We start from the raw sequence: 26,515 nt of genomic DNA on the forward strand, positions 1-26,515 counted from the left end.
GCAGTGCGATGCGGCGGCTAGTAAAGCGACCAAAACGCTGGCTTTCATCCATAGATGCTTCTCAAGCAAATCCCGGGACGTCATTCTCCCCTTGTACTCGGCCTTAGTGAGGCCGCAGCTGGAGTACTGTGTCCAGTTTTGGGCTCCACAATTCAAAAAGGATGTGGAGAAGCTTGAGAGAGTCCAGAGAAGAGCCACGCGCATGATCAGAGGTCAGGGAAGCAGACCCTACGATGACCGGCTGAGAGCCCTGGGGCTCTTTAGCCTGAAAAAGTGCAGGCTCAGGGGTGATCTGCTGGCCACCTACAAGTTTATCAGGGGTGACCACCAGTATCTGGGGGAACGTTTGTTCACCAGAGCGCCCCAAGGGATGACGAGGTCGAATGGTCACAAACTACTTCAAGATCATTTCAGGCTGGACATAAGGAAGAGTTTCTTTACTGTCCGAGCCCCCAAGGTCTGGAACAGCCTGCCACCGGAGGTGGTTCAAGCGCCTTCATTGAACACCTTTAAGATGAAACTGGATACTTATCTTGCTGGGATCCTATGACCCCAGCTGACTTCCTGCCCTTTGGGCAGGGGGCTGGACTCGATGATCTTCCGAGCTCCCTTCTAGCCCTAATGTCTATGAATCTATGAATTCTGAATGAGGAAAAAACCTCATCTTAGATCTGAGTAATTACAGTATATAAAGGTGTACATATTTGAATATTATCCTAGTAACTTGATACTAATAATTTTTCTATACCTATTTCTGAATATCTTGGGATGTGATCATTTTTCTGGATTCATATAAAATGAAGTTGTAATAATATTTTGTATTCTACAAAAACTTAGAATTTTGCATTTTATTTAAAATATAATTCAAAGGTTAATTTTTGCTTCTGGGTTTCAGTACAACTGAATTCCTAATATTGCATTAAACCTGCATAGACTAAAATGTTGCTTTCATATTTTTTATGTCACACTTGCTGGAAGCTGATCTGTTAGCTAGTACAGAATGCACTTTTAAAGTTGCATGTCATGCTTTTAGCTGTCGAGAGAGTAGTGATAACAGTGCATTGACAAAGTAGAGTAATAGAATTTGAAAATAATATGCAATTTGGAAAGAACTGTTTTTACCTATTTATGTAATAAATGTGAAACAAAATAATTGCTGCATCTCTTCTACATAATTTTTGAGAACTGCATCAAATGTTGTTTTATTCTTTTTGTTTCCATCTGAAAGGTTATGTGCAGAGTTTAATTAGGCGTGTTGTAAACAATGTCAACATTGTGATCAACAATCTCATATTAAAGTATGTGGAGGATGATATTGTTCTCTCAGTGAATATAACTTCTGCAGAATGCTATACAGTGGATGAATTTTGGGATAGAGCATTTATGGATATCTCTGGTGAGTATTTTTTTGGATCTTGGGGATGGTTCTCTCTTTATCTTAGGTGAAAGTAAATCTATGGGAAGCTTTCTGATGTCAAAAGTAATTTTGCTTCCTATTATGTATTTATTGTTCCTTTATGAAACTTGTTTTTTTCCCCATAATCTTTATCTTGCAGATGGGATTTTAGTGATTTTATTTTATAGTTAAATTCTTACTAGGTTGGATGGAGACGTAGTAAGATGCATTGTGCTTCATGGGACAGTAAAAACACAGTTATTGCATGCATTTCACTTAGGTGAAATAATGAATACCACATTACATTTTTGTATTTAGGGGTAAATACAAGCTATTATTATGGTGAAGATGCAAACCAACCTTGGTATTTTTGTATTAGACAATACTTAATATATTTATTCTTATCATGTTGCTGTAAGATTATGAAATCTTATCCCCATTTTACAGATGAAAAACTGAGGCACAAGTGAGGATTTTCCAGGGTCATACAAGAACTATGTGGTAGAGCAGGAAATTGCATCTTGGCATCCCAAGTAGTAGGCTGCTGTCTTAATCATTGGACCATCCCTCATCTCCAGCTGAAATATTTTAAATCAGGGGTCTGGATCCAGCCTACAGAGAGCATTATCTGGCCCCCAGTGATCCCCCTGGGTCTGAATTGGCCCAGGACGGTCCCTGTGGGCACAACCTGGGATGCGCACTGCACATAGCATCCATTCTAGCCTCTCCAGGAACTGTGCTGCATGTATTGCCTGTCCCAGCGTCCTCGAGATGAATGCCACACATGGTGGCTGCTCCAACCAGTCTTGGACTAGTGTTATAACTGGTGCCTGCAGGTGCCTCATGTTTTCCAGGTCTCAGACTGGCTGGAGCAAGTGCCACGTGGCACAGTCCTGGATCAGCCAGTGGGGGTACTGCCTGTAACACGGCACCCAGTCCAGAATCTATGCTACATGCAGTGCCTGTTCCAGCCACTCTGGGATCTATGCTACACACAGCATCCATCTTTGCCACTCGGGGACACATACCACATGCAACCCCGATCCCCAACTGCCCAGGGTGGGGCACTGTGGGTGCTGGATCTAGCATGGTGGTGGAGGACTGGCCCTAGGTTATGGGCCAGAGGAGTTTGACACCCCTGTTTGTTAATCATTTAAAAATTAAAACATTTATAAAATGCTTACAAAGCTGATATTTATTATAAAAACATGTTGTATTGCTTTGAAACTTTCAGAATAAAAACATACCTGACCAAAATGTGCATTTTTGATGAGTTAACAACAGCAGAAGGTGTTGAGTGGAAATAAAATAAGTTGTCTCTCCTCATCCTTATACATAAACTACAGTACTCTAAGGTGCAGCCTGAGTGGCGAAATTTGAACTACGTATGACTGTAGCCTGCGGTGGTGGTCTTATGTTTTTGAGCTCTAAACTGTCAAAAAGACAATCTTTATAATATGCATATTACGAAGAGCTGAGCTGAGCTGAACACAATATGGAAAACAGGTTAAGGCGTGCTAATTTCTGAGCTTGTGGGAGTGCGGGGCAGAATCTCAGGGGTGGTCTACGGGTCATGAGCTTCCCTGTAGCACCAGTCAGCAATGACAGAGCTCTTTTTAGAGGAAGGCTCTCATTGAGGTAAAGCTGATCCCTGCAGCTAGCTGCTGGATTGGCTGCTTGGGGGCATAGGTCAGTTGATGAAAGGGTTAAGTGGGGAGAAAGAAGACTACCTGATCTGCTTTCCACCTCAAAAAAAAAAAAATATTTTTATTAAGTACAATACTGTACTTTTTCCCTAGTTTGACCAAGACCACACAAGTTCTTAACTTGTTCTTGTTCTTATCATTTTGTGTGTGCATGTATGATTTTTTTTTTTTTTGTGCCTTTGGGTTGTACTACCTCTGTTATTTCTAGCCAAGCTTTAACTATAGGGAAAAGATGGCAAATGTATGGTTTACAGTAATGCAGAGATATGATTTTGGATATTCAATTATTAATTTTTATCTCCCCTGATTTTTTTTCCTTCAAACTGTTGGTTTTAACTATTTTTTCCAATTCTGCGTGAAACTGAATAAGTCTTTGAAGTGGCTTTTTAAAGGCTTTATATATTTTGAAGCTCAGGTCTTCATTTTTTCCCCTCTCTTCTTGAATTATCATTATTCCCAGAGACGTACTTGATTTTTCTGTAGTTAGTAGAGACATTGTTTTTCAAATTACTGAAATAAATGTATTCTAATAATGATACAAATCATTTAGAAATTTGTCTTTGTAGCTTAAAAAACAGAAAAACTTAGTTTTTCAAAAAATTTAAAAATAAATATATAGCCAGGAGGTAGCATAGAAAATTATTTTTCCTACCAAAGCTCTTTATTTTATTTATACGGTAGTTTAAGTAAAATATAATCATGCTAACAACAGTGGAAGTTATTAATTTTCTATTGAATATATATTTAAAATTGTTCATTACTGGTGTCTCATGGAATACTGTGTATATAAAATAAGAAGCAAGTATTGTTAAATTTTCTAGTCAACTGTTTTGTTTTTTTTTCTTTTTAAAGCAACTGATCTAGTGCTGAGGAAGGTGATTAATTTTTCTGACTGCACAGTATGTCTTGATAAGAGAAATGCTAGTGGAAAAATTGAGTTTTACCAGGACCCTCTGCTTTACAAGTGTTCCTTCAAGACTCGCTTGCATTTTACTTATGATAACCTTAATTCAAAGATGCCATCTGTTATTAAAGTAAGTACCAAGAGTCTTTTCTTATCTCTCTTCTCTGTTTTTAAGCTATCTAAATCCATATTTATGAACTACTCTTCAGGTTTTCACAGTATAAATTGACATAAGACAAAACAAAATCTGAAAGCTGACAGTTCTCTTGCTATTTTGGAATGTTTTGTCTGTATTATATGTGAACTAATATCATGTTAATGAAGTTGGATTTGCTCTGAGAAGTTTGTACAAAAAAGATTTTATTGTGTAACTCAGAAAATCAAAGATGTTAAACACTTAGTTTGGGGACTGCAGGAGTTAGAAGACTAGTAATGGGACAAAGCATTTAATCTCAAGTGATTGTTTCAGTTATGACCTGAACATTGGTAGGTATTGACCCATGCATAAAGAATTAGTTGTCTAACTCTAGTTAGTGAGCAGGCATCTCTTATCTCTCACATATATCTAGCATCAAATGACATATTTTTATTGATAATCAAAGCATAGCAGTCAATGCCTGCATTGGCACAGACTCCTTTGTAATTCCTAAAACTTTCTGCTAACTGTCATGTAACATGCTGCTTTGCATTGTACATAACATTGTTTATCTGAGGATCTCAAAGTGATATACAAACACTCACGTTTTGACAAATATTTTGAAAACAACTACTTTTGTATGCACTTCATAGTTCACTACAGTGGAACTTTTTTGTCACAAGTAGTGGCAGTCAAGAAATGAATAGGTTTAAACACAGTTGCTTATATAAGCATCTGTACTATCCTAGTATAGGAAGTTTTGGAGGAAACTTCTTGCAGGTACATGCTTCTGCATAATTATATGTTTTATGGGTGGGATGTCTTTTTCAGGATCATGTGGTAAAGTCATAGTCAATCTGAGATAAAATACCTGATTAGATAAGACTGTTGGTGTGATCTGGAGATTCTTAAGTGACCTAAGTTCACAACATCCTAGGGAACTAAATAGAAATCATGTCTGATTTACCAGTTGAGGAACTGCAATTGAAAGGGAAATGGTCTTTTTTTTCTAGCTTTAGTGCTTTTTTGTGTACATAACTTCACACCTACTTTGATCATGCCACCATATGTATGTGAGCAGATACAGATTTTGGCTGTGACTTATTGCTGTGATTTATGGACTATCCTGTGGCTACGTAAATGCTTATTTAGATATGTTTTCATGCAGAATGCTAGATACAGCCTTGTTTTTGCATATGTGGATATCTAATAGCACACGTACAACTGGGAAATCAGTACTTGTCACAATCGTGAGTGCAAACTTACACTGTAGTACCCCTTCTTTCAGATCTTGGTATAATAACACACATTTTGTTAGGCACTGCAAGTTTATAAAATAATTCCGCATTCTGCACTTAATCCCATGTACAATATTTACTCAAATAGAAGATGACTCTGATTATAAAATGACCCTCCCCCCATAATTAGATTCCATATATGGAAAATTAATAAATTTGTTATAATTTTCCAGGTATAGAATCTAATTATTGGAGATTTGCCTTGAATTTGTACTCCTCCCACTGTTACAGCACGGAAAGTAAATCTGAAGGGTCAGATAGCTTTTTTGCTCTCTGTTTCCCCCTGGCAGGCCATTCCCCCTCTCCTTACTGTCAGACCCTGCTCTCCCTGAGCCAATGGAAGTGAGGAGTAAATTTGAAAATAATAAGCTGGAAATTAAACATGACTAGCAATTTGTATGTAGTACCTGTGCACTTAGTTCATCCCGATCTGATGTGTGTTACCTTTTTATGAAGCTGCTGCTAATTTAGTTCAGGTACTCCATAAACACACTTTTGGGCACATACTTATGTAGTACAAATTATGCATGGTGTTAATCCAAAGCCAAAGGCTCATGATTTACCATAGAGTTCATTGGGCTGAATCCCACGAGCGTCAATAGTATTTCAAGCCATGGTGACTCCACAGCTCAACATTGCTCAGTAATGTGTGTGTTCTCAAGATACCCCCTCCTTATCCCCCACATGTGCTAGTCAGCCCCCACTCGTGACTGGAATTAGCTCTTGTCATGAGTCCTGGGATGCAACAACATTTTTTATGCAGATGAGTTGTAGGGCAATGTGCTCCAGCTTCACCTCATGGAGGGCAGAGCCACACTAATCACATGCACCTGGCTGAGAAAGGGGTCCACAGAGGGATTCTGGATGAACTGTTTGGCGTCTCATTTTGTGATGTTTGCCAAGCATTTAAGGCTTGAATCATTAGGAATGGGAAAGAAAGATACAGCTTAGCTGTGGGAGTAAAGAAGAAGTCAAAAGTATGCGATGTTGTGGCTTGCTATCACTTGACAAAGAATCAGCAGTTAGGGGGACTGTACTTAATGTGCACTACCTTACAGTTTATTCAGGTGGGCTGCATTAACCTAACCTTGTGGTAGGCTCCCGTCAGCATTGAAAGCTTGATCTATGCCTTAAGAAAGGGATCAACAGAGCATTGGGGTTTAAGACACGGAGAAGAGAAACCTGAAGCTCAAAACAATGGTAGTGATGGCAAGTAAGCATGAGGTGGAAAAAGAGTTAAAGAGCAGAAATGAAGATATGGAGACCGGACAAGCAAGAAAAAAGGATATGATGGTGGGAGCAATGGGAGAGGCAATGACAATGGTGATAGGTGCAGAGGAGAACATAATGGGGGCAGTAGGAGTAGGTATGGCCGGTGAGAAACAGAGGACGGTGGGATTATGATAGCAGGCTGGCCCACTGGGAGTGGTATGGTGAGAAAACACAGAAGAGAGACTGAGGGAAACTAGAGAGGAATGGAGGCTGTGGATAAAGGCAACTTTAGCTGGCGACAGGAGGTAGATGGTATTGACAATAAACAGATATTATTTCCTGGAAAAGGTGCTGTTTGCAATTTTGGAGGTGCACGTGGAGCATTTCACCAGTCTAATTGCTTTTTCGAACTGGAAGACTTGGGAATTGACTTATTAGGATGGAGAAGGGTATGAGAACTTTTGGAAGAAATATGCAGAGAAATGTGGGAGGGAGCAATTAAGAGGGATAAAGATCATGGTAGGGGAAAAGTCAAGAGAGAGAGTGATTATGGTTTGAATGTACATGGATTTACTAGAGGCAGAAAGATGGCTGGAAAAGTACATCCAAAGAATCATGTTGGTAGAGAAAGTAAGGGCCAAATATGTTATCTGGATGGGGTCATGTAGGGTGTGAGTAGAGTTACAAGCAGGTGAGTGGAGCCCAGGTAGGATGCTGCATCTCCCATCAGTGATCCAGATCAAGACACACAAGGGTTTCATCATGTACCATGGTTGACCAAAACAGTGCGGCAAATGCAGGAAAGTGGGGCACCTGTCTGCACACTGTCCCCTCACAGTGTGCTACAGATATAAAGGGATGGGGCACAGAGCAGTAGAATGTCAGGAGTCCTTGAAATGCACTGTTTGTAAGGGAGACAGACACTTGTATCATAGGTGCTCCAAAGCCTTTGCAAGTATACTCAGACCCTGTGAGGAACAGCAAAACCTGGAGGAGGAGAGGAAGGGTTGGACACACTGGCACAAGCGCACTGGGTGCAAGAAAATGAAGAGTGGTCTCAATACTTTTCAGCCAGAGTGAAGGTGACAAAAGGAGAGCTTAAAGCAGTGCAGGAAGAAGGTGATGCAAAAGCAGGAGGTGTTGCAGGTGATGAGAAGGTTTTACAAAGAAGTGAAGGAGTGTTTAAAAATTTTAAAAGAGGGAAATCACTAGGAGTAGACAGACTGCCTATGGCATTTTACAAGAAGCTTTGAGCATGCGTAGGGAGGGATATAGTGGAAGTGTTCGAGGAAGCAGTGGAAACAGGAAACACAGGGAATGATTTTACTAGTGGTGTTGTCATCTACTCTTCAAGAAAGGGAAGAAAGAACTCTTGAAAAACTGGAGACCGATTATGCTTCTTAGTATGGACTATAAATTAATGGCCAAGACATTGGCTTTGAGGATGAGGAAGAACCTCCAGAAAATAATACATGGAGATCAAGTATGTGCAGTACCAGGTAAAAGGATTTCCAGAGTGATCAGAGATATACTGTTCCACATCCAAGACAGGAAAACAAACACCGTTATAGCAAACCTTGATTTAGAAAAAGCATACGACAGAGTGGATCATGATTACATACTCGAGGCGCTAGAAAAAATGGGGTTTCCAGAGAAATTTATATGTTGGATAAGGCTATTGTATAGAGCAGCAAAAAGTCGAGTCCAAATTAATGGGCAGCTAAGTGGGGCCTTGAAAATCCATACGGGGTAAGACGCACATTGTGCCCTGTCACCACTGCTATTTGTGTGCGGCATAGAACCATTAGCACAAAGAACAAGAAAACATAAGGTCATAAGTGCAGTACAGATACTAGGAGAGGGTGAGATAAAATGCGTACTGTACATGGATGATATAAAAGTAGTGGTTGGAGAGAGATTTTCAATGGACATATCAACCAATTTCACTCCGCTGCAATTTTGAGGCAATGCGGAGTATATAAGATCTCTTTGAAGAGTCCATGGGCATGGCAACCACTGCTTCATTACATAAGGATGGAAGGATTTATACAGAGGTATAAAATAGGGAAGGTAGGGCTGCAGGTCCTGAAATATTTGAAAACGGTAAGGGAGAGATGGCAATGGTGCCAGTGGAAACTTCACAGAAGGACAAGTAAAGAAGGTATGGGGAGTGGCGGTAGGTAAACAACTGAAAGGTGAACATGCCAACCTAGCATGGATAGTTGTAAGAAATATCTTGCCAGTGAGAGACGTGCAGTCGAGATGGGGTTTGACAACTTATCAAGGTGTCTAAGGGACAGGTACAGGGAAGAAGCAGCAGTGGGACGTGTTTTGGGAGTGTACATATGCAAAGTGGGTGTGGGAAAAAGTCTGCTGCTTTGAGTATCAGCAAAACAAACCTGTCATTAGTGCAAGAGATAGTACTATGGAACAATGGACAGGAGGAAACATTATTAGGGACTTTATTAGCATGTGTTTAAAACTAGTTTATGGAAAGTAAGAAATCTCTAAGGGACAGAAGTTTCACTTAAAACGGGTTAAGTGATTGGAAACTAATTTAAACCTGTAACAGAACAGAAGTTCAGTGCACATAAACCGCTTTCAGAACGGCCAAAATCAGTGTAAGATAACTGTGGTTGGATGTAGTATCAGAAATAACTGATTTAGGTCAAACCGGTTGATGGAACTTCTGTCCCAGATCCCTTCCTGGTTCAAATTAACTCCCCCAGCATCCCAGGATTCTTTGCAACCCTGGGCTGTGCTGTCTGCTCCAGTGGAGCAGGGACTGCCTCTCCCCTCTGCTCTCTAGGCTGCTTTCTGCCTGTGTCCATCAGCCCATAGGGATGGGGAACAGGGGAAGAGACCCCTAGACCCAGCAGGTGGGGGGAGGGGAAGCCCCTTTGGTCAGGGCTTTTCAACTCTCTGCAGCCCTTTCCCCCCTCTCCCTCTTCCCAGCTGCTGATTTGCTTTAGCAGCTGCCACAGGAGGGAGGGAGAATGAGTCCTCCCAGCCAGGTGCTGGCCCATGCAGCTGAGCATGGGTGCACTGGGGAGCCCCTATCCTGGGGGGCTTCCCCCCCACAGCCCAGGTTACCCCTGCCTGGGGCAGCCCCAGGGAACTGAAGGGAATTCTTTCTCTCGTGAGCCCCAGAGCTACTTGCCTTAGCCCCTGCAAGTCTCAGGCAGCATCAGGGAGTGGAGGGAAATTCTCCTCCTCCTTCTCTGCTGGCTTTGCCTCAGCTGCTGTGAGTCTGAGGCACAACTAGTTGTAGGGGAGCAGATGAACTTTCCTTCACTTCCTGAGGCTGCTCTGTGCTATCCCTGAGACTCCATCAGCTAAGGCAAGCAGCTCTGGGGTTTGGGAAGAGGATGAAGTCCTCTCAGCTCCCTAGGGCTGCCCAGGGCTGGGGGATCCTGGGCTGGGGTGGGGGGAAGCCTACAAAGGCAGGGGCTTCCTGGTGCCCCTATGCTGGACTGCATGGGCAGGCATGCAGCCCAGAGGACTTCTTCTCCCTCCTCCTGTGGCAGCAGCTGAAGCAATCAGCAGGTAGGAAGGGGGAGGGGGGAATTGCCCTTAACTCTGCAGGGATGCCTGGCCTGGGGAAACCTCTTAAGGAGGGAGGCTTCCCCAAGATCTGGACAGGGGGCTCCTTAATCCCCTGTCAGGGGACAGCAAGCGCTGGGGGGAATGTACTGTTTTAGCAACTCACTCTGTAAGGCTATGGGCCCTGTTGGCACTGGATTTATGAACCGGATACCTCGTTCTGAGCTGACACAAAATCTTCAGAGTGACCGTGACCTTTCCATTCAATAATAGACAAATTGTATTGATGCACAGTGATAGCAGATATAGAATTGTTTGCAATAGTTTTATCTGCCAGCTCTAGGGCTGTCATCAGAAGGAAGGTACATCTGGCCAGTATGCGAGCTCCATCCTGAGGTTCTCTCTTGGAATGTCAGATGTCAGCAGCCTGGAGGTTGGAGGCCAAGACCTGCTCCCCCGCAAGTGAGGTGGATGTGATGGGCTGGTGGTGTGCCCTCTGTTCGTGGTAGCCTCAGGTTCTCCTTCCAGGGACCCTTTGCTGCTCTGAAATCTCTTCTTTTGTATTCTTTTCCTCTCCTGATGACTCTTCATTTCTGTTCATTGCTGATTGGTCTCAGTGGTCGCCATACTCTCCACATTCTGTTCTGCTAGCATAATCCTTTGTTTCATAAACCCATCACATGCAGACATCCTAATTTGGACTTTACTGGTCTTCTCCTAATTTGGTCTGTTCACCCAAAACCGGAAAGCCCAAAGGCCCTCCAGTTGAGCACTGTGACCTGGTGCCACCTTATCTTATGTTATGGAACAATGTAGTACATGACTTCAGTTCCCAGCCTGTGTCTGCTCGCTGCTTGCCCATATCATATACAGCGGACCTTGAAGGCACACACAGGCCTCTTAGAAATCAATTAACCCTTGCCATTGCCCTTGACCATTATTTTAATACAATATCTACTTTACTTATAAGCCAATTCCCAAAAGCAAACCTCTAAATACCATTTTCTAGACATTAGGCCTTGCTTCCCTGGGATTCTGTGTCCATGTGCCATTGGGAATAAATTCAGGAATATCACCGCCTTCTACCTCAGATGGTCTGGTCTCATCTGCCATGTCTTGATGGAGTGCAATCTTGTTGGGAGCTGGAGTTAGGAGTTAAATAATCCCAAACTCTTCCTTAAAGTGATTGATCACAAGATGAACATGAGCCACAAATGCAGTACTGCAGCCGGCAAAACAAATAAAACTGGCTTGCATCCATAGATGCTTCTCAAGTAAATCTCAAGATGTCATCCTCCCGCTGTACTCGGCCTTGGTGAGGCTGCAGCTGGAGTACTGCAGCCAATTCTGGGCTTCACAATTTAAGAAGGATGTCGAGAAGCTTGAGAAAGTCCAGAGGAGAGCCACGCACATGATCAGAAGACAAGAGAATAGGTCTTATCAAGAGAGGCTAAGAGCTATGGGACTCTTCAGCCTGGAAAGCACAGGCTTAGGGGGGACCTGGTGGCTGCTTATAGGTACATAAGGGGTGTACATCAAGATCTGGCAGAATGTCTGTTCACCAGAGTGCCCCAGGGGAAAACAGGGACCAATGGTCATAAACTCCTCCAAGACCGTTTTAGGCTGGACATAAGAAAACATTTCTTTACTGTCTGAGTCCCCAAGACCTGGAATAGACTCCCTCCAGAAGTGGTGCAGGCACCTACCCTGGACTCATTCAAGAAACGCTTGGATGTTTATCTTGCTGGGATCCTTTGACCCTACCTGACTTCCTGCCCCTGGGGCAGGGGGCTGGACTTGATTTTTAAGGTTCCTTCCAGCCCTAATGTCTATGAAATCTATGAAGTTTCTTTATGGGGCTCTGCCACCCCTTAACACCCACCTGTACCATGTCAGATTTGGCATGCATGGGGTTGACCTGGGGACCGAAAAAGCCCATTGGAGTAAAAGCGGGGGGGGGGGGGCCCGGGGGGGGAAAAGCCCCATCGGCATGCACGGGGTTGACCTGGGGACCGAAAAAGCCCATTGGAGTAAAAGCGGGGGGGGGGGGGCCCGGGGGGGGAAAAGCCCCATCGGCATGCACGGGGTTGACCTGGGGACCGAAAAAGCCCATTGGGATACAAGGGATCCTTTGACCCTACCTGACTTCCTGCCCCTGGGGCAGGGGGCTGGACTTGATTTTTAAGGTTCCTTCCAGCCCTAATGTCTATGAAATCTATGAAGTTTCTTTATGGGGCTCTGCCACCCCTTAACACCCACCTGTACCATGTCAGATTTGCTTGTACAAGTTTCCAGAACTCAAACCCACATCACAATCACAGTCCTTTTCCATAATGACCTAGAGGGTTCTTTTATTAAAAAAAAATACAACAAAAAACACCGCAGACAATTCTTAATTCTATTCTCTTCTGCCCTTTTACTTGCCACGTTATGAAGTAAGATTGTACACAGTTTCCTTCCTAATCCTAGTTTTGAGGAAGAAATCAAAATCTCCAACATTAAACATTTAAAGTAACTACAGGATTAAGTTGCATGTGATGCATCTCAGCTGCATCATATTCTGGTTTTAGCTTTTGACTTTTGAATTTATCAGTCATGTTGGCTAAATGGTGAAAAGTTCTATTGTTTTACTTGTTTCTCTCTCTCATTTTAGCTTTGTGTGGTTCCAATTCCTTGTATTAGATAATAGTGGGTTTCTATTGAGGCTTGTCATCAGTCTCATTTTTTCCAGTCCCTCTGAAATCTCTTTCAGCTTCCTTAAATTTAGTGTCTCTCTTCAGAGTTTCTTGTTTTGTAAAGAGATCAGAAGTCTTTCTGTGCTCAGTGCAAATTTCAGGTTATTAGTTTTGCATGTGTATATATATATATCATGATATAGGAGGCTTCTTGAGGGTCCTCCAAACTCACCAGAAAGAATTGAGTACTGATACACATTTCTTAAAATCATCAACCCTGAGATGTGTTGATTATCGGAGAACTGCTTTCAGCTTCCACAGTATGTTTTAAGATGTTGTTAGGTGTTGACTGACTTTCAAAGTGAGGCTTAAATAATGTGCTGAGTATTCTGTTAATACATTATTTAGAATCATAGACTCATAGAAAACTAGGGTTGGAAGGGTAGTCCAACCCCTTGCTCAAAGCAGGACCAGCCTCAGTTAGATCATCCCAGCCAGGGCTTTGTCTCGCTGGGTCTTACAAATCTCCAAGGATGGAGAGTCCACAACTTCTCTGGGTAACCTGTTCCAGTGTTATAATACCTTCCTAGTGTGAGAATTTTTCCTGATCTCTAACTTACACTTCCCTTACTGCAACTTAAGACCATTGCTCCTTGTTCTGTCATCTGCCACCACTGAGAACAGTCTAGCTTCATCCTCTTTGGAATCACCCTTCAGGTAGTTGAAGGCTGCTGTTAAGTCCCCCATCTTCTCTTTTGCAGACTAAATAAGTCCAGTTCCCTCAGCCTGTTCTCAGAAGTCATGTGCCCCAGCCCCCTCACCATTTTCATTGCCTTCCACTGGACTCTCTCCAGTTTGTCCAGATCTTTTCTGTAGTGGGGAGCCCAAAAACTGGACACAGTACTCCAGATGTAGCTTCATCAATGCCAAATAGAGGGGAATAATCATTTCTCTCTGTCTGCTGGCAGTGCTCCTACTAATTGCAGCCCAGTATGCCATTAGACTTCTTTGCAAGAAGAGTACACTTTTGGGTCATATTTAGCTTACTTTCCACTGTAACCCTCAGGTCCTTGTCTGCAGAGCTGCTTCTTAGCCAGTTGATCTTTAGGCTGTACTGGTATATGGGATTGTTCTATCATAAGTGCAGGACTTTGCACTTGCATTTCATTTTTTTTGCTGTCTACACAAATGGCAGAGACATCTTTGTCATACTCATTTATATTCTTGGCTGTCATCTCTGTCAAACTGGATTGTCTGTGGGGTTTTTTCAGTTGTAGATTAGCAACAGTATATTTTGAAGGTATTTGGGCCTGTATTGGGTAATTGGCATTACTGTAGAGAAGGGCTAGGTAACCCCTGGCACAGGTGCCAGTGTGTGGCATGCAAAAGCATTTTGCTTTGCTCATGAGCCTCAGGGCAGATGGTAGGAAAGGGGCTGGGACTGCGCTGCCACAGTAAGGATCAGGCCGCTCTCAGTTCCCACACCATCTATCCCTGGCACTCCCAACATCTTGCAAGTCAAGGATGCGAGTGTGTTTGGGACTCTTCCCAAAAACTTTGCTGCCCGAGTTGTAGAGTCACTTCTTTTGTTTTATAAACTATTGTGCTTTAATGTAAATATTGTTTTTTCCCCTTTCTTTTTGCAGTTGAATCTAGTAGTGAATCTGATTTCAAATTTTTCTTGAAGAATATGTACAAAAGTAGATGTAATGACTTGATAACAACCTGCCTTTCAGTTCTTTTTATAGCATCAATATAATTTGAAACACACACACACACACACACACACACACACACACACACGCGCGCGCGCATATGTATGTACAGGAAGAAAAATGGAAACTAGTTTTTTTTAATGAAATGGCTGAAGGGTTGCTGGAAGATCTAAAACATAGACTTAAATTAGTTTCATGACACTACAACCAAATGTCTTCAGTGTTCTGCCTTCAGTGGTACATTTGGTCTGGAAGAATGTAGTGAAAACAATTTTTTTAATTTTGAGATTGGCCCGAATCCTCTCTGTCTTGCTAATTATCTACTGATCATAATATTTCATAATATTTTTATTGTACTTCAAAATAATTGTGTATGATATAGTTTCATCAGTTTGTTTGGTTTGTTTGTCAATTATCTACCATTTCAAAATGTTACTTCTCTACTTTTACTGTGCATGTTTAGGAATGGGCATATCACACAGACAGTATTCAGGAAGAATAATAAAACCATAGAAATGTACGATGGAATGGCATGTCAATGTACTCTTATCCTTCCTCCTGCAGTTAGGTAGGTTCGGTATGCCTAAGCCTAGGGACAGATTCAGGATTTTACAATGGTATGGTGACACCCCATCTCCCAGCCTTCTCTCCCCTCTTCCCCATGGGGTGGGCAGACCATGCCATGTGAGGAGCTGTGGGGGACTTCTTTTTAAATCCCAAAGAAAGTAAAAATTCCGCCCCCTCCACAATAATACTTCACCTTTCTCTGCATCATCAGTTCAAGCAAGCCTGCTCTCTAAGCAAGGCTTGGACCTAGCCTGCATGTGCAGAGGTAGAAAGCATCAGAATTGCAAATGATGGGCACAAGTGACAAGCAGGATGATGATGAAGTCTACAGTGATAGGGAAGGGAACTAGTGAGTAGAGCTTGAAGGGGTAAGGGGGATAAGACCTGTATCTTAGCCATTTTGAACTTCAGATGATGACTCAGACTATGATTTAATTTGGGCATAAGGCAGCAGGTCTGGAGTAGAGAAGAACATGTATGAAAGATCAGAGAAATGGTAGATGAATTTGCACTTGCATCCAAGATTACTCAAAGACTGTATAGAGGTAGAAGAAACAGACCAAAGGTAGAGCGTGGTGAGACCTGTGGAGAAAGAAAGAAACTATAAAGAAATACTGGATGAACACTCAGATAGGTCAGAGAAGAGCCAAGAGGATATGGAGACATGAAAGCCAAGGGGGGCTAAGACTCCCAAGAGGAGTGCTGAAAGTGGCTGATGGGGTTAAGAAATATGAGGATGGGACTAGTTGGTCTGAGCTTTGGCGAAGAGTTCATTTGAGGACTGTGTCAAGAGCACTTTCAGTGGACTGCAAGGAGAAGTTTTGCAAATGGAATGCAAACAGAAAAGAGGACTTTTAGAATAGCACATTGAATGACCTTGAAAAGGAGATGGGGTAGGGATGACAGAGGCAAGTGGGGCCAAGAATGGGTGTTTTAAGATGTCAGGGGTTAAAGCAATTTTCATTGTAAGGGGGAAAGAGACAGGAAAATGGGATGTAAGAATGAAGAGAAACTTGATGATTTTATTGCTTTGCTTTTAGCTTTTTAAAAATAACTAGCCTTGTTCATTCATAGTTTAAAATCCGAAGCCTAATGTACTTTATATAAAACTTTCAGATGTTTTCCATGTAAATGTTTTCAAATGACATTTTCAAAAATGTAAAAACAGAAAACCTACTACCACTAATTTACTTGGCTTCTTTGTAGATTTTTTGTTTTTTAACACCCTCAAATGTCTGGTCACTTACATTCATGACAGATCTTGTTTTAGAATTATTTTTAGCAGAAACTGTTTTAAAATGTAAATTAAAATATGTTTTTTCTTGTTAAGTTCTCTGTTGTTAATGCTGTGCTTGCTTTTTCTAAAAAAAAATTAGGAAACCTAAATGTGATTTTTTTTTTTTTTTTTTTTTTTTTTTTTTTAACATGGTCACTTTAGATTCCTTGTGAATTTATTTATTGCAATTGTTTTTGTTTTGGGAGAGAGGTATTAAAATTCCGTTATAAATTATATTTTATCTTACACTTTATATTGTGTCTTGAAGTTTTTGGTAGAGGTAGTTATATTATTTCTTTTTATGTTGTTCTTTATACACTAGATTCACACCTTAGTTGAAAGTTTGAAGCTTTCCATCACTGACCAGCAGCTTCCTATGTTCATACGCATAATGCAGCTTGGGATTGCTCTTTACTATGGAGAAATAGGAAGTTTTAAAGATGGAGAAAATGAAGATTTGGTTTGTCACACTAAAGATATATTGGGAAACATTTCAGGTAATTGTAACCATTTGTTTTGAAAGCTTTTGGTTTATTTTTTGGTCAGTACTAACTCTTTTGGTGTGTTTTGGCAATCTTTATTGTGATACAGCCAACTTATTGTGTGGGGTAAGTTATGCAGTACTCCAACATCTTTTTTTTGTGTTACGTTGAGAAAGCTATATTGATGGCCCTAACAAAACTGGTTAGGGTTTCTAGATAAAGTTTATTTTGGATATTAGGGAGCAATAAGGGAGTTCAGACTTTGTGCAGCAAGGGGCTTGTTAGACAATTCTGTTTTCTCTTTCATTCTACAAAATTGTTAATGAACCCTGATGTGCACATGTTAAAGTATTCTGTAAATAAATATTTTGCATGGTGTTTTCTCTAGTTTCTGTGTTTTTTGCAGTATTCTTTCTGCTGTTGTTTATTTTGTGAGAGAGTGTATTCTATGCTTTCTTATGGTCATTCATTTACTCATTATGATTTGTTGACATAATATATCCTAATTACACCTCTTTGCAAAATAATAAATGATTTTTTAAGTACAACATATAGGTCTAAAAGAAACAGCAGAAAGACAAGACTCAAGTTATTACGTATGTTTGAAATCACGCACTTCTGTTCAGTCACTTAGTCAGAAACTATATGCTACTGAATGCTTAAGTACCAGTCTGACATCTTAGCAGTGTACGGGGGGGGAGAGAAGGTAAAGATGAAGTTTGTACCAAGCTGAATTCTAAATTCTGTTCTTTCTTTTAATTTTATTTTCTCTAGAAATATCTAGATATATCTTGCAATATATCTTTAGTACTAAAATTTTGTGTCTGACACACAGTCAAGAGTACTTCATTAACAGCTTTCAGAAGATTCTTGGAATTTCATGTGAATGTGCTTTGGTAATTTTAGCTTCTGTTGTCTGTTAGAATCATGCAGTAGTTTAAAGCTTTTGGTATGAATGATCAGTAATTCATTTTTTTTTTTCCTGAATGAAAGTATTACTGTGTTAATTTAAGTAGCTTAAAACAAAGATTTTGATGATGTATTATTGTTTGCTGTGTGGTTTCAGGAAAATAATGTATTGTTGGAAAAATGTGGGTAGTGGAAACTTACTTGCCAGAAATATAGCTTTTAATGTTGGTTGGCACAGATAACAATGTCTTATGACAGTTGTACAATTCACTGTCATGTGCCTGCAGTGTGAACTGAGCAAATAAGCCGTCTCTCAGAGTTGAAAGTTAAGGGTCTTACATTTTTTTTTCTAAAGCTGAAATATTAGCCTGCAATTTAAATTCTCTCTTATGAGAAATGCAAAAGGACATATTGTTCAGACTTAATTGAATTAATATTGTAAAAATATTAATTCAGTTAATTTTTGCATATTGTTCAAAGTATAATCTTAGAGATAATCTTGAATACTGCTTAAAATTCTTTTGGAATTCATTTTAGTAGATGAGATGATGGCTCAACAATTACTTGGTTGGAACAACCTTTATCAAGTAAGTGTTCGGGTGAGAAGGGCTGCTTATTCCTTTGAAGCAAGGGTGCTCAACCTCTGGCCCATGGGCCAAATGCAGCCTGTGGAGCTGTTGGGACGTCTGGTCCATGGGACTCGGCATGGGTTGGGAAATTTGGCAGCAGGGGACCTGTAGTAGTTAATACTGTCATCCCTCCCTGCTGCCAAAATTCCAAGCCCCATGGGAGGGCTCAGAGTTGAGCCACTACCCACCCCCGCAACAGCCAGATAGGAGCTGAGCCATGTCCCCTTCCCTCAGCACAGTCAGGTTGGAGCCAGACTGTGTCCCCTCCTCTGCCTGGCTCCCTCTATGGCTGGTTTGTGGCTGAGCCATGCTCCCCATCCCCCACCCCTTGACACAGGGCTGGCCAATGACCCCTTCCTTCTGCCTGGCCAGGTTGGGCCCGGGCCATGCCCCCTTCTTCACGCAGGGTTGGATCAGAGCCAGATCATGGCCCCTCCCCTCTGTGGGGCCCAGTTGGGGTCGGGGTCAGTCCCCTTCTGCTGTGTGGTTGGATCAGAGTTGGGCTTCTTGCCTCCCCTTTCCCCACTTCTCTGCACAGCCTGATGGGGCCCCACCGGATCTGGTTCACAGAGGGTTCAGGCACTGGCCATTTAGCCTGCTAGCCACCACTGCTCTGAAGCAGTTGGAGATGGAAGAACTATTTGAGCTTCTTTTTATATAAAGTAGGCAAACTCAGAATATAGATAGGTGTAGCAATTGTATCAGTATTAAATGATACTGATAACTGTCATGATGTAGCTGTTATGTCCACATGCTTCTGTAGAACTGCAAATGTACCTTGCAATTTTAACACTTTCAGTATTAAAATTACCATGATTTAAAGCAGTTAGAAAGTGTCCACAGCCTTGGTCTCTTTTCCCTTTTTCTCCTATACTTTGTATTTTGTGGCTGCTTTATGTGATAAACCTAGTGTGGCCCAAAGTGATTTCCTTGAGCATGTTGTGCTGGTCTGCAAGGATGGAGAATTGGAGACAGGTCGGGGAACAGGGGCACAGACAAGGTGGAAAGGGTCGGTCTTGGAGTAAATAGTCAGAAGGGTCTGTGCCCCTTAGAACTCTCACTTCCAGAGTCTGGAATGAAACACATGATTCTTGAATCTTTTCAATTGTCTTTCAGATACAAGTGAAACATACTGTCATTATGTTTTTCATCCTTCTTTCTCATACTGGCCCCCATAGAGGATGACAACCTACCATATTTTCTCACATGCAACACACCCTGGAATAAATTATGCCCTTTGTTTTTGGAAAGGTAGAATTTTTCTAGAGTTATGGCTGCATGCAGCAAGGACAGAGCTAAAAGGTCTGCAAAGCTATGAAATAGGCAAAGAGAGATGAGAAATGGCTGTCAGACAGCAGAATCGCTAGAAGAAAGGTAGGTTGATTAGTGGAACATCAAGACCATTTAAAAGGAGATTCATTGTTGACCCTGGGGCCAGAACAATGAAGCATTGAGCCGGTTGATTCCCTCAGCTGCCTGAAAAGAAATATATTGCTGCTGTTGGGCAGTTGGTTTGGAGCAGGAATCAAAGTGGGGTGCAGAAAATCAGCTTTCTCACTTAAGCCACACACCCCAATTTTGGGAGGCTGATTATTGGGGAAAAATTGTGAGAGTATGTGAGTATGTGAGGAAGTATGGTATTATTGCTGTCAGTTATTTTACAGATGGGAAACCAAAACACAAAAAGTAAGGTAAAGAGTATGGATATTAAGACATTATTTTTAGAACACTTTGCATTGTGGTATGCATGAATTTTGTATGTTCACAGTACAGGTATAATTGATTTTGTTTGCAGCTGTGGCTGTTCAACCTTTGTAAGTCATACCCCAGGGTCTCAAGACAGGCATTTGGAAAAAGCAGAACATGCAGTTAGAAGCTACATGAAAAACATTTGATTTTAATTGCATAGCATCTCTTAGATAGAAACTGCCTCTGTGGCATTGGCAAAGATACAGTCCAACTCCCCATGTCACCCAATCAAGAGCCTCAACTGTGAGACCATCCTTCCTCCTCCTGCCTCATTCACTACATTTCTTCCAACTTTTGCAACAAATTATGCATGGATTCTACAGACAGATGTCTCCTTTACCTTGATTCATCCCAGAGGACATTCAGCACATGCAGTAAATGAAGCTGGTGTCCTGTTGGAAAAATAGAACATGATATTTGTCATTAAAGACTATATCATATATCATAATTAATATGCACAAGGATGCTGAATTAAGAGTACACAGGCAACCTTAATTTTGAAGGCAATTTGGTATTTTATAATTGTTGAGTCTTTCACCTGGCTACATTCATATTCTTTTGATGTACATTTGTGGATATGTGTAATATGGTGTATACATTTTTTTGGTCTGGAAGCTAATGTTTTGGAAAGCTGTTCCTGGGATGAATGTTTAGGACTTGCCTGCCTTCAGTTTGTATGGATAAGAAAGTATCCTCAAGGTACTCTTGGAAGTATAGGTTCCTTGAAACAGTTCCCCGGAAAAAAACCAGAGTTTTCCACCTTCTTGTATTCATATACCCAGGGAACTTTCTGGCTTGGAATATGTGGCGGTGTAAATTTAACTTGGTTGGCTTGATCACAAAAGAGAGCAAGTAATTAATATGAAGAGGCAAAACTGAATGTGCTGAAACCCTAGAATTTTAAATCTGTTTTGGGCTCTGGAGGTGGGCTCCTTGCCCAAGACATAGTTTGAAAAATTATTGCAATCAGATAACATTTTAATGCCAGAGACATCAGGATCTGCTTAAAGTTTTCCTTCATCTTGGTCTTTTTGGGCTTCAGGATTTATTTGCTTTTACATAGTGGATTCGGACACTTGCTATAATCATCCTCAGTCCAAAGCGTGTTGCTCAAAAAGCTTTGGCACTTTTATCCAACATACCAGTGGGCTGAATTAGTTTTGCACCAAGATGTTTCACATTAAATAAATCTATTTGTTATCAAGGTTTTTTGATCTTGCAAGTGACCTCCTAGGCCACTGAGTACAGTTTGCAAGTGACCTCCTAGGCCACTGAATAGTTTCCTGCATTTGCAGGAAATCATTAACCAAAAGAATCTTTAAAAATTGGCCTCACAGACCCTCACCCACATTTACAAGGAACGTTATCCATAATGCTTAGAGAACACCCCATAACATGTCATAGGCAGAAGCAGGAGAAATGAGAGCATAGCCAGTGCCTTGTCACTACAATGATTTGGGAGCAGTTGGATGGAAGTAGCAAGACCTTCATCCAGGAACCAGTACAACCATAAACGTCAACGTACCCTAGCTAAAATTCCCCAGTCTTAGCTGTGGACAAAATCCTAATTCATCAGGAGAAAGTGAAAAAGGTTTTTAGAACCCAGCAGCGTACATGCAGGGGGAAAAAAAATCTTTCCTGCCTCAACTGGTGACCAGCAAAAACAATAAGGCATGGGATTACCAGATGCTTTTCTACCCCAACCTATGAACTGTAGACATGTAACTTCACATCACATACACTAACTTGGGGGTCCACAATGTTTTTGGGCCAAGTGCCAAAAAACCCTGCAACCTCAAATTGTAAAATGTTGGTGCGCCAGGGGCAGATGGCAGGGAAGCCATGAGGGGCCCGATCCTTGTTGTGGCAGTGTAGCCTGGCCCCTTCCCTACTGTCTACCTCAAGGTGCATATGCCAAGCAAAATGCCTTTGCATGCCACACTGACATGTGTGCTGGGGGTTGCAGAGCCCTGCACTAACTGGTGCACCCAAACTCCCTCTTCTCTTATAGAGTTCCGTCCATAAACCTATCCAAGTCAATATTAAAGAGATACAGATTCTTTGCCCCCAGCGCTTTGGTCAGAAGACCATTCCAAAATGTCACTGATCTGATATTTTGGAATTCAGAAGTTTTCTAAATGTATCCATAGTGAGTTTGTAGCCAGTTTGTTTTTGGTGGTTTTCAGCCCCCAAAATTCCTCCCTTTCTGTGATATAATCTGTAGTTCACTGGCTTTGAAAGAGATGATAGTTTATTTTGAGGGCAAGTAGATTATCCAATTGCTATTGGAGGACTGGGAGGTTATCAAAGCATATTCTTTCAGAAATCTGGTCATCTCCTTAGTAGAAAAAATTGAGATAGTAGCTTGTTTATATTTTCAGGTTACTATTTGCATCAGCCCTTACTCTTTTGATGTTTTCTATTTGTCTTAGCCCATATACAATACAGTTGTAAAAGTCTAGAAAGAGTTTTGGAACTCCGGATGTATCATCACTACAAAATACTTTGCTACATACAAACCAAATATTTAGCAACAGTTTTCCTTATTATTATTTATGATTGTTTTTACATAGTAAACAAATAAAAAAAATCTATGTAAAGAACTGAGAGAGAGAGAGAGATTTTTTTTTTTATTTGGAGCAGCTGAGTGGGACTACCAAAGTTGAAATTTGGAAAATTATCTGTACGTTATTTTTTTGTTAGCATCATTGTAGGTTTTTATAAAAAAAAAAACAAACAACCCCCCCCCCCAAAAAAAAAAAAAAAAAAGCAAAACAAATCCCCAACAACTTGGTTATATCCAAGACTGGGCAGTGGAAAATACTCTTTTTTCCCCCCTGTTCTTCACAGTGCATTAGTCATCCATATTTCCAACCACAGATTTTAACTCTTTGGAGGAAACTTAAATGTGTGTCTATTTAAAAAAAATAAAATCTAACTGATTGAATACAGTAATAAATGACTTCTCCTTTTCAGAATTAACCACAAGTTTCTTTTTAAGGGCTACTCTTACTAAATGCAAATCATTTTATTTTTAAAAGTGCCTATATTTTTTCAGTTATAATTTACAGATCTACCTGAAATATATTGCCTTTAGAAAATGTATCAAAGATGTTTAATCATGCTACAAATTGTAAAGTGCCACATGTGAAAAGTATTTATTGGTGTGCTAAAATGGCAAATCAGCCACAAAGATATCTCATTATATGTGGAACATCTTGATTTTTATTATGCATTCTTTTGTACATGTGGCATTTTAAAGCCCAGTGGTGCATCCTTATTTCAGGTTGACAGGTACTGGGTAGAGGAAACTGATGGTCTTTTCCTCTACCCCCCACTTAGCAGGCTTATGCACAGGTCAGCCCTATAGGGCTTAAACTGGCTGAGCAGGGGGAGGCTGCTCCACCCATGTGTTTAAATTTGCTGGCTTGTGTAGAGCGCATGATCATGATCTTGAGCTCCATGCATGCCTCAGAGTGGGATACTGGGAATCTGCTCCTGAAGTTGGGCTCCCTGCCCCAGCAGTTGCACAACTGGGATCTGATAAATTTTATCCCTGATCGCCAGAATCATATATTCCGCCACACGTGTGTCATGTAGAAAGAGTTGTGATCGCTTGGATCAGATCCTGTTGTGCCATTAATTTAGCATCTGTCAACTTCCCACTGTAGGATCCTAATTTAAATAGTTTGTAACTAGCAAATTTTAATAGTTTGGGACAAAATTACCCATACTAAGTATCTGCTTTACACTACAGCTGAAAAATTTAAGCTAAAACAGTTCAGCTGTCTTGGTGAATAAGGTTAGAGAAAATATTATTTTTTCTTATGTTAAACTACTATGACAAAAAGTTTATGCTTTGATGCAAGGACATGGCATTTTGTGGAAAAGGTAGACTTTGGGTCAGGAATATGAATTTGGCATCCACAAGAAAAAATACCTTCATTTGACTAAACTATAAGTATTTAAAAAATGTTGTGTCTCATATTCAGTACAGAGTTTAATGTTTTAGCAGGTAAATTCCTTCAGTGTTCCATTTGCACTGAACAGGCTTTTTCCTGCAATTTCAGTTCTAGATCCCTGTTGAGATTTGCTATATCTGAGTCTAGATATCTGAGTACCCTGGTACCAAGGAGAAAGATGGCTGATCTGAATGCAGAGAGACAAATACTGGAAATGCAAGAAGGGGGAAAGGCCGGAGGGATTAGAGTGGGATGAAAAATTTCAAGTGGGGGCGGGGGGGCAGAGACTTTAGCTTGAGGCTGGGAAGGAGAAAAGGAAAACTGAACCTGGGATAGTCATTTGGGGGAAGACAATTGGGACTGGCAGAAAGAGGAGACTGATGTAGTGATCCTGGGAGAGACTGAAGGTGGCTGAGCAAGGAGACTGGAACTAAACCTGTGGATGCAGGGATACTGGTAGATGTGGTGTACCTTGATTTTTAGCAGGATACAGCCTCCCACAACATTCTCACAGGCATGCTAAGGAAGTATGGTCTGGATGAATGGACTGTAAAATGGACAGAAAACTGGCTGGAGCATTGGGTTCAGAGAGTAGTAATCAATCGCTTGATGTCAAGTTGGCAGTCGGTATCAAGTGGAGTGCCCCAGGGGTCGGTCCTAGGCCTGGCTTTGTTCATTGGATCATCAATGACCTGGAAGATGGCATGGAAAGCACCCTCAGCAAGTTTGCAGATGACACTAAGCTGGGAGGAGTAGTAGATATGCTGGAGGGTAGGGCTAAGATTCAAAATGACTTAGATAAATTGGACGATTGGGCCAAAAGGAATCTCATGAGGTTCAACAAGGACAAGTGCAAAGTCCTGCACTTAAGATGGAACTATACCATGCACCACTACAGGCTGTGGGCTGACTGGCTGCACAGCAGCTCTGCAGAAAAGGACCTGGGCATTACAATGGATAATAAGCTGAATATGAGCCAGTTTAAGTTTGTGGGGAGCTGTGGGTGTGTGGGTATTTGTGTATGTTGGGAGGCAGTGTGTGTGTGTGTGGGTTTGGTGGGGAGGATAGGTGTGGAGGGGTGTGGGTGTGTATGGGGCTTGGGGGTTGTGTATGTGGGGTGGGGTGTGGGTTGATATGGGGTTTGTGGGGGACTCTGTGTGTGTGTGTGTGTGTGTGGGAAGGGTAGCTGGGGAGGGTTGTGGTATGTGTGGAGGGGGAGGATGGCTGGGGGGTGTGGGGTATACATCAGGGGTGTGGGTGCCCACAGCCCCTGCCACCAGCGGCAGCAGCAGGCTGTGAGCTCTCGGGGCCCACAACAGGCAGAGCCCCTGCCAGCACCACTGCCAGCTTGGGCTCAGTGCTCCTGCCACCCCAGGACACCAGCACGGGCCCCTGTGCTCCTGCCCGGCCAGTCACCACCACTTCCCCCTCCCCCACCCCTGTCTGCCACTGCTGTCGTTCTCCTGCGGCTTCCCTACGTTCCTGCTTACTGATGCTTCCCTGCAGCCCCCTGCTGCCAACCACTCCAGCATCACATGGTTCCTGGTTGTACAGTCAGGTGTGCAGAATGCAGCAGGAGCTGGCCCGACCTGGCCAGTATCACACGGAGCCAGCTGGAAATTGCAGAGGCCAGGCCAGGCTGGCTCCTGCTGCAATCCTGTGGTCCTGGTGATGCAGCCAGAACCATGTGGTGCTAGAGTGAGGGGGCGGGGAGAAGTGGCAGTGGTGCGTGGGAAAGTGGGGAAAATGTGGTAGTGGTAGCAGGTGGAAAAGTGGGAAAATGGTGGGTGCAGCGGCAGCAGGCAGGGGGGAAGTGGCAGCAGAGCAACATCTGAGTGGGAGCGCAGAGCCTCCTCTGGTACCCCGGGGCTAGGGCCGGCAGGGCCCCAGGGTGGAGCGGCAGGAGCACAAGGCACAGGCTGACAGGGAAAAGGCTAGGCTGCGCCAGCAGGGAGAGGGGCAGAGCCAGCCTCGGCCCTGGGCTCATGCTGCCTCACTCTGGGCCCCCACTGGCCCTGGCCCCAGGGCACAGGTGCATGCCTTGCTCTCCTACCCACTGCCCCTCCCCCCCAATGCTTGTTGCTGCTGCAACTGCCATTTCCCTGCTTTCCTGCCTTCCACTGCTCCCCACACCCCCACCACCCACAGTGCACCATGTGGTTCCCGGCTGCATTGCCAGGACCACAGGATGCAGCAGGAGCTGGCCTGGCCTTGAGGATTGGGGCGATCGCTGGTGGTCCTCCCCTCTCCCCATCCTTAGCTGAGTTGCACCAGGGTGGGGAATGGCCCCAGGATCACTAGGCCCAGCAGAGGCTTCTGGGTTGGGGGGGGTGGAGGGGAGGGGCTGGGTGGGCCT

General features: G+C 42.4%; 1 protein-coding gene across 1 annotated transcript in view; it reads left to right on the forward strand.

The window, feature by feature from the left end:
* LOC102372428 (vacuolar protein sorting-associated protein 13B-like) overlaps positions 1 to 26,515 on the forward strand; it is a gene marked incomplete at its 3' end in the record, with an annotated part of 150,849 nt that overhangs the window by 78,258 nt on the left and 46,076 nt on the right. Inside the window, exons 4-6 of the mRNA XM_006035876.2 lie at positions 1,229 to 1,396; positions 3,955 to 4,136; positions 16,751 to 16,925. Of these exons, the coding sequence (XP_006035938.1) occupies positions 1,229 to 1,396; positions 3,955 to 4,136; positions 16,751 to 16,925 (525 nt within the window). The remainder of the gene's footprint in view (positions 1 to 1,228; positions 1,397 to 3,954; positions 4,137 to 16,750; positions 16,926 to 26,515) is intronic.

This window comes from Alligator sinensis, unplaced genomic scaffold (genome assembly GCF_000455745.1).
Source record: "Alligator sinensis unplaced genomic scaffold, ASM45574v1 scaffold497_1, whole genome shotgun sequence".
Classification (NCBI taxonomy): Eukaryota; Metazoa; Chordata; order Crocodylia; family Alligatoridae; genus Alligator; species Alligator sinensis.